The sequence below is a fragment of the Malaclemys terrapin genome, chromosome 14, assembly GCF_027887155.1.
Source record: "Malaclemys terrapin pileata isolate rMalTer1 chromosome 14, rMalTer1.hap1, whole genome shotgun sequence".
NCBI lineage: Eukaryota > Metazoa > Chordata > Testudines > Emydidae > Malaclemys > Malaclemys terrapin.
The window spans coordinates 294,177-302,472 of NC_071518.1; the positions used below are offsets into that span (position 1 = coordinate 294,177).

The window sequence follows — 8,296 nt, forward strand, 5'->3', positions numbered from 1 at the left end:
CGATGAGCCCCCCTCCCCCGGGCCTCCGCCTCAGGCCCCGCCCCCACGGCCCGGCCCAGCCCCGCCAGGTGAGCCCCCCTCCCCCGGGCCTCTCGCTTCAGTCCCGGCCCGAGATGGCGGAGCGCGAGCGGAGGCGGCCCCAGCAGCCGGGCAGGGCGCGCGCGGCGAGCGGCCCCCCCCGGGGCCCCCGGCCCGGCCGGTGAGAGCAGGGCGGGGCCTGGCGCGACCCAGAGCTGCCCCCCATCCAGCCCCCCCCGACCCCCTATCTCCCCCTAATCCCCCTCACCCTCTGTCCTCACCCCCTCCTGCACCCCCAGTGCCCACTCCTGCCCCACCCCCACTGCCCCCCAGCGCCCCCTCCTGCCCCAAGCCACCATAGGGTGACCAAATGTCCCGATTTTATAGGGACAGTCCTGAAATTTGGGGCTTTTTCTTATATAGGCACCTTTTACCCGCCACCCCCTGTCCTGATTTTTCACATCTGCTATCTGGTCACTCTAAGCCACCATCCTCTGCCTGCCCCCACCCCCTCCCAGTCCCCCTGCCTCCCCCACCCCCTGTCCCCACCCCCACTGTCCCCCCACTGGCCCACCTGCCCCAAGCCCCCCCACCTGCACCACCCCAGTGCCTGCCACCCCCATTGCCCCCCAATAACCCCCTCTCCACCGGCTACCGCCCCCACCTGCCCCTCCCCCTGCTTCTTCCCAGCACCTCCTGCCTGCCCTTCCACCTGCCGCCCAGCGCCCGCCTCCATCCCAGCTCTCCCACTTCCCCAGTCTCCCTCTAGCTCTGCCCCCAGCCACCTCCCAGTCCTGCCCCATAATGCCCCTAGCCTCCCAGTCCTGCCAGCACCCCTGCCCCCAACATCTCCCCACCCTGCCCCAGCCCAGCCCCTGCTTGCCCCCATCCCAGCACCCTCTGACCCCCAGCCTTGGCTCTTATCTCTGCCCCCCATCCCTCTGCTCCTCAGACCTGCCCCTTATTCATGGCTTCTGAACCCCTCTCCCCCACCTGCTTTGACCCCTGCCAGGTCAACCTCTGAGTCTCTGTGTTTGGTTGGTAGTGAGGAGCCCCCACCTGTGTTGCCATCCCCCATACGTGGACCCAGCTGCGAGAGGCTGGAGTGCTACCAGGCAGAGCCGTCAGGCCTGCTGGAGTGTTACCAGTGCCGCTACCTGTGCACAGCCAGAGGTAAGACTCACCTGCCTGTGACCCAGCAGATGCTCTGTCTGCACTAATTCCTATAGTGCACAGGGCCCTGTCTGGGGGCTGAGGGTGCCAGGTGTCCTGTCTAAAGTAGGGGGAGAGGGGTCTGCTGCCCCTTGGCTGTTAGTCCTGGTGAGGCTGGACACAGGCACCTGCCAGTTCCCTCTGTGCCCCTGGCCAGTAACTGGACGTGTGTCTTGAGCTGCTGGGCTCGCCCTGTTCTAGGGTGACCAGATGTCCCGATTTTATAGGGACAGTCCTAATTTTGGGGTCTTTTTCTTATATAGGTGCCTATTCCCCCCCCTCCCCATTTTTCACACTTGCTGTCTAGTTGCCCTACCCTGTACCCCCAGCTCCTCCTGGGAGAATGAGGTCTGCTCCTGTGGGGGGCAGGGAGAGCCCTGATTGGCTGCTGTAGCTTAGGAAGTGGGGCAGTGGAGAAAACAGCCAATCAGAGGAGGGTGCTAACAACCTGCATGCCTCAGCAACCCTACTCCTTTTCAGAAATTTGATTTCCGGGGCTAGGACCTAACCTGACATATTTACCCTGTGTGTGTGTGTGTGTACAAACCCACTGTAACCTGGCACACTAACCCTGTGTGTGTATATACAAACCCACTGTAACTCAACACACTTACCGCGTGTGTATATACACAAACCCACTGTAACCTGGCACACTAACCCTGTGTGTGTATATACACAAACCCACTGTAACCTGGCACACTAACCCTGTGTGTGTGTACAAACCCACTGTAACTCGGCACACTTACCGTGTGTGTGTGTGTGTATACACCCACTGTAACCCAACACACTGACCGTGTGTGTGTGTGTGTGTGTAACCTGACATACTTACCCTGTGTGTGTATACTTAATGCAGTGCATTTTAACTCACGTGTGTCTGTGGGTGCACTTTATCCTGATGGCAATGGTCCCTTCTGTTTTTGGAATCTCCGAATCTATGCATATGCAGACCTATTGCAACTCAGTGGACTTCAACCTGTGTGTGTGTGTGTGTGTATACACAGACCCACTTCATCCCGTGTGTGTGTACATACACAGACCCACTTCAACCCAGTGCTCTTTAACCTGTGTGTGTACACACAACCATTTGAACCCAGCGCACTTTAGGCCCAGGAGATGGCCATGCCTGCAGCCAGGTCGATAGCTGGGATGTATCTTGCTTGCTGGGGATCCTCCGCATTCCAATAGTCCCAAATCCTCTGAGACAAAGACGACACCTGATTCCAGGAGAGCTGTTCACTTGCTGATCCCAGGGCTAGGGTGTGTGCGTGCTGCAGAAGGGCAAGGAAGAGGTGAACTCTCACTCTAGCTCATGCCTGAAGCTGAGTGTGGGTTATTGAGGTGAGGGCTCTGGCCAGCAGCATACGGCTCTCTACTCCTGTGACTCGGTGGTGGGCATCAACCTACAGGGAGCAGCAAAGCAGCAGGAATGGGATTTGCTGTTGATGCTGAGAGGAGAACAGAGGAGGCTAGATAAAGGGTGTCAGGTAGTTATTACAAGCTCATAAAAGGGGTTGTATCAGTGGATGATGGAACTTTGTCCCGTATCAGTGCAATAAAACTCCTCCAGAAACCTGTCTGGGAGCAGGGAATGGGGGAGGGTTTTGGTGCCTTTGCATGGGTGAATTAGTTGCTCAGAAAGAGTCAAGTTGCTGTCAAGACTCCTACTTTAAAAAGCTGCCCCCTTTCTCCTTTGTATTGTTTTACAGCAAATCCAGCCTCGCACAGCAACTTGCCTCCTGTATTCTCCGCCGCTGTCATGTAATGCTCAGGGGTAAAGTCAGGGCCTGCACACAGTACCAGGGGCGGCTCCAGGCACCAGCGCACCAAGCGCATGCCTGGGGCGACAAGCCACGGAGGGCGGCCTACTGGTCGCTGTGAGGGCGGCAGTCAGGTTGCCTTCGGCGGCATGCCTGCGGAAAGTCTGCTGGTCCAGTGGTTTTGACGGCAATTTGGCGTCGGGTACGCCGAAGGCGCCGGACCGGGGACCTCCCACAGGTGCACTGCCGAAGGCTGCCTGACTGCCGTGCTTGGTGCGGCAAAATACATAGAGCTGCCCGTGCACAGTACTGGGCCATCACCTGGGCTCTCTGCTGCCTTCTCTGACTGGACAGTTTGGAGGGTGTTTGACCAAGTTCCTTTATCCTTTATTCCAGGCGTGAGGGTGAAATTTCTGTGCACCCTTCACTCCTAAGACTCTTCCCTCCACTGGAGCAAGTGCATAGATTGTCAGTTTTTGGGTATAGGGGCTGAGATGTTTGGCACAGTTAATTTGCCGTACACCCCATGGACACTGAAGGGAGCTAATTGGATCCAGCAGCATGTGCAGCTACTGCTGGCTCTGAATGTTCAGGGACGAGAAGGCTAGGAGCATAGCGTGTTCCCAGCCAGGCAACTGGCTCTTCCCTAGGTTTGGAATACAGGGTCTTCCCAGCTGCGCCTGCCTCAGGTGGATTCTTCATTTGCACCCCAAAGTGGCTGAGTGCTTGGCAAAGTTGTCAGGCTTGCCCTGTCCACGGCATACAGTGGTGATGAGGGATGCCCCTTGGTAAGGCTGCGTGCCTCATGGGGTTTGAAGCAAGTTAAAACAAATTAGATTTTCAGAGCCCGCTAACAGCTGCCTTTATTTCCTGTTCTGGGGCTGCTGGCTTGTTTGCATTAGTGAGTTGTTGATCCTGTCTGTCAAGGTAGCTGTGTCACACCCCTCAGCATGACAGAGTGCCCACAGGTCCCATGGATTTATCTGAAGTTGTGGGTGCTCAGCACCTAAGAAAAAAGGCCCTTAAAATATAAAGATCAAAGCAAAATTGTCTCTCCTACCTCCTAAAGCAGATTGGCTGGAACTTGGCTTCTCCTTCTGGTCCGCCCGCTGCATTCAGAGGGCAGGTGAGGAGCTCTCGTATTTATCAAGCTTCTTGATTTATTTGGATTTGTAACAATTGCAAGCCCCTCTCCAGAGCTCCAAGTACTTCAACAATTGAAATATACTTGACAGTAGGACTGTGAGGAGTAGTTCCCCACTATGCTGTATGGCTGCCCTGTCATCAGACATCTAAGGAAGAAGTTGGGCTTTGCAGTCCTGGGAAAATGCACAAGTTAGTGCCGTGAGGAAAAGGTGGGCCTTGCATGTTGTCCTGTGGTCATCTTTCCCTCAGTGAAAGGGAACTTCAACTACTTAATTCATGATCAGCAACAGGCACGCCCTCCCTCATGCCCCTGTGCTGCTGTGAGAGAAGCCAGCCCTCTTATAGTTATAGAGGGTGCGGGACCTTCTCAATAAGAGACCCATTGCTAACTGGCCTTTGAATTGTTCATCTTTGCAGCTTGCTGCCAGCTCGTGGAAGTTCTGCTGACCATGCTGATCCTGATCTGCAGCTCTGTGTCCTACAGCTCGACAGGCGGTTACACCGGCATTCCCAGCTTGGGGGGCATTTACTACTACCAGTATGGAGGGGCTTATAGTGGCTTTGATGGGGCAGAGGGGGAAAAAGCCCAGCAACTTGACACACAGTTCTACCAATTAAAGCTGCCGACAGCAAGGGCAGCGATGGCTGTGGGAGGGGCCCTGATGGCCTTCTCTTGCCTTCTGGTTTTGGTTGGTGTGCTGCGGCTGCCATGGCATTTCCCAGCCTGGCTGCTGCTCGAATGCACCCTGGACATATTGATTGCACTTGGCTTCCTGCCTGCTCTCTACTTCTACTTCCACCATCTGTTGGATGCCTACGATTCTCCAGTGTGCAAAGAGAGAGAGCATCTCTACCAAAGCAAAGGCTACCAAGGCTTCAGCTGCAGTGTGCATGGGGCAGAGATAGCAGCTGGGCTCTTTAGCTGCATTGCCATTGTGGCATTCTTGGTCAGTGCTGGCCTTGCTATCAGGGGATACAAAACAGTTCGTCAGCTGAGAGAGAAGCCAGTGCAGATGTATGAGTTTTAGGGTGGCTTGTGCATACCCAAGCTGTCCTACCAGCTCATCTCTCTCTGTGGCTGCCAGCCTGGACACCAAGAAGGGGCAGCATCGTTTCCCCTGGCTCAGGACATTGTATCTGCACTGCTACAATCAGAACACAGGACCATGGCCACAACAAGCACCTTTACCATGAGAGAACAGCTCCAGCTAGAGCCAAGCCAAGCTGCTTTTAACCAGCCCTTGCATTTAAATCTTGTGCATGGTGAGCAGAACAGATGCATTCTTAGTTCCATAATTTACATCTGCTCCATGGCTCTGCCTCTGTTAGCAGTGACTAGCTTACTGCTTGTGCTGAGCTCAGTATCTTGGGAGTAGAGGGGCGCCTCCATCCCCTGATCTGCTGAAGCAAGATGTCCCAGCTCTCTCATTGGCCACAGTCCCGTTCCTCCCGTACAAGGTAGAACTACCAGCACTTGGCAAGATCCCTTGTTCATTAGCTAAGACTGAGCTTTTCACTTCACCTTAAATAAGCACAATGGGACTTCATCTCTCCTCCCATCACCGCATGTTTGAACAACTTTGATTCCCAGCTGCTTGCTACAGCAGTGCAGGGAGCAGGAGAGCCCAGGCTCGGCCACTAAACCCTGCCACTAGCTCTCCTCTGATCCTGTGTTTCCTCACATGGCGGGGATCAGGGAGGTCATCTTTAAACAATGGTTCTTATTTTTTTTAAATGTAATTGATTGTATAAGAAAATGATTCTACAAACCCGATCATTAGTGGAAGGGTGAGTGAGGACGAACACCAACCATTGTTCCCATAAAGCAGGGGTTCTTAAACTGGGGGTCAGGACCCCTCAGAGGATTCTGAGGTTATTACATGGTGGGTCACGAGCTGTCAGCCTCCATCCCAAACCCTGCTTTGCATCCAGCATTTATAGTGGTGTTTAATATATAAAAGTGTTTTTAATTTATAAGGAGGGGGGGTTGCACTCAAAGGTTTGCTGTGTGAAAGGGGTCACCAGTACAAAAGTTTGACAGCCACTGCTGTTGAGACTGAACTTTTGATGAGCTTAAACTTAACCCAGACTTGATATCTCTGTCTGAACTTTTAATCAAAGCTCTGACCTGCGAACTACTCATGACACCCCCCTCCCCTTAAGCAGCCATCTCCCCTTATCTCTTTTTGAATTTACATTTTAACCTGTTTTATCCTGTAGAATCTTGTTTGATTATGCATGTCCATTATGATCTGTTAATCACTTTGTTTACTTCTGTGTATAAATATTGATGCTCACCCCTAATAAACTTGCCACACTTACTCTGAAGCCTTTCAAGCTAAGGATAGTGTGAGCCCGTTGATCAACGAATTGGTGTCTGGTCTCTGACAGATTGTGAGCCCCATACCAACTCCGCACGAACTCGGGTGCTGGAGAGGTGAGTGAGGACTTGCTTTTTTACCTAACAATTTGGGGGCTCGTCCGGGATTTCCTTCTGGTGCGGTGCCTCTGTCCAGTGGTCAGACCACTCATATACGAATTGGCAGGCGCCACGGGAGATTTCTCCCAGCCAATTCAATATTGAAGGGTCGTGTACTGGACAGCAGGGTAAATGCCAGTTGGAGGGCTCCTGTCAGACACCATGGGTCAAGGGACTAGCGTGCCTCTTGAGAGTCCGTTGGGGATTGTAAATAAGTTATGGAACGAAGGAAAACTCCCAGTACAGACAGGAATGTCTAGGAGAAAGTTGTACACACTGTGTGTAAGGAATTGGACTGGGTATACCGCGGTATTGGCCAACCCGGAGATGAGGTGGCCTTCGTATGGCTCTTTCGAACAGGCTGCCTTAAGAGGAGTAAGGAGCCAGATCGAAAAAGACCATCCGGGACAGTTATGTTACTGGTTTTGTTGGGACACAGCAGCAGAGCTGTGGAAATCTTTAAAAATTATGGCAGTCAGGTATTCTCCCGAGAGTGAACCCCCTCCATGTTATTTCGATGAAGGGTGTAAACCACGGCGTGTTTTGACTCGTCAGTTGGTCCCCACTGCACCTGCCCCTATTCCTCCGCAGGGGGACTCTCTCCAGGGCGCAGAGGGGAATCTGCAGGACTCCAGATCGGAATCTCTGCAGAGGGATAAGGGGGAAATGGAAGGGCACACCTCGGGAGGAGTAATTACTAGGCAAAAGATCAAGCAGATGCAGCAGGTTGCATACCCCTCCCCTGGGGACGCCCAGAGGGTCCGGTCGCATCCGCAGATACTTACACCAGGGACGAATACACCCCTGCACCACCAGCTCAGCCCGTTCCCCAGGCCTGGATCAACTACGGGCAACAGCAGCAGCTGCAGCAAACTCAGCCTCCTCAATGACGGTACCCCGGGGGCGAAGGCAAACAATGTGATGGTCTTATTTCCTTAATGTCTTTAGCCAGCTCCTTCCTCACTTTCTCCCCTCCCAGCAAAGAGCCTCGTCTAACCCTTTCAGTCCAGGGACTGCCTGTCTCCTTCCTCATTGATACTGGAGCTACTTTCTCTCTTTTAAATCATGCCCCCTCTCCCTGGCTATCCTCTGAGGTTAAAACTGCAACTGGGGTGGAGGGCAACCCACAGTCTCTGGGACTCACTTTGCCTCTAAATGTTATTTATGCTGATAAATGTTTTTCTCACCATTTTCTTTTTTCCCCAGCTTGTCTGATCCCTTTGATGGGCCGGGATTTACTCTGTAAGCTTGAGGCTACTTTAACCTGCACTCCTGAAGGGGTAGGATTATTGATGACAGTGTTAGGAGATTCGGCCCCAACTCAGGGTAATTGGGAAACACCCCCCCCTCTCTTCCCCTGACCTCACTGACTTGCCTTTAACCCTCTGGGGAATTTCTGACACTGATGTTGGCCTGCTCCTTTCGGCAGAGCCAGTAAGGATTCAAGTGAAGCCTTCCTTAACCCCCCCGTCAGTCCCTCAATACCCCCTGTCGCTGGAAGCCCGGGAGGGCATCCGCCCCATTATCGAGGGATTCATTGCACAAAAGCTAGTCCGCCCTCAGCGCACTCCCTGTAACACCCCTATACTGCCTGTCAAAAAGCCTCCTAAAAAGGACGGAGACCCTATTCGTTGGCGCTTTGTACAGGATCTACGGGTTGTTAATCAGTATGTGGTCCCTCTTC

General features: G+C 53.5%; 1 protein-coding gene across 1 annotated transcript; it reads left to right on the forward strand.

The window, feature by feature from the left end:
• The first annotated feature begins 113 nt into the window (after positions 1-113).
• MARVELD3 (MARVEL domain containing 3) lies at positions 114-6,175 on the forward strand. Its single transcript, XM_054048946.1, has 3 exons — positions 114-199; positions 1,064-1,191; positions 4,551-6,175. The coding sequence occupies exons 1-3, from the start codon at positions 114-116 to the stop codon at positions 5,159-5,161; spliced, it is 825 nt and encodes a 274-aa protein (XP_053904921.1). The 3' UTR covers positions 5,162-6,175.
• The last annotated feature ends 2,121 nt before the right edge of the window (positions 6,176-8,296 follow it).

Coding starts and splice junctions, on each gene's coding strand:
- MARVELD3 (XM_054048946.1), top strand. CDS start 114: ATGGCGGAGCGCGAGCGGAGGCGGCCCCAGCAGCCGGGCAGGGCGCGC. Junction 200..1,063: donor CGGGGCCCCCGGCCCGGCCG/GTGAGAGCAGGG, acceptor TTTGGTTGGTAG/TGAGGAGCCCCCACCTGTGT. Junction 1,192..4,550: donor CTACCTGTGCACAGCCAGAG/GTAAGACTCACC, acceptor TCATCTTTGCAG/CTTGCTGCCAGCTCGTGGAA.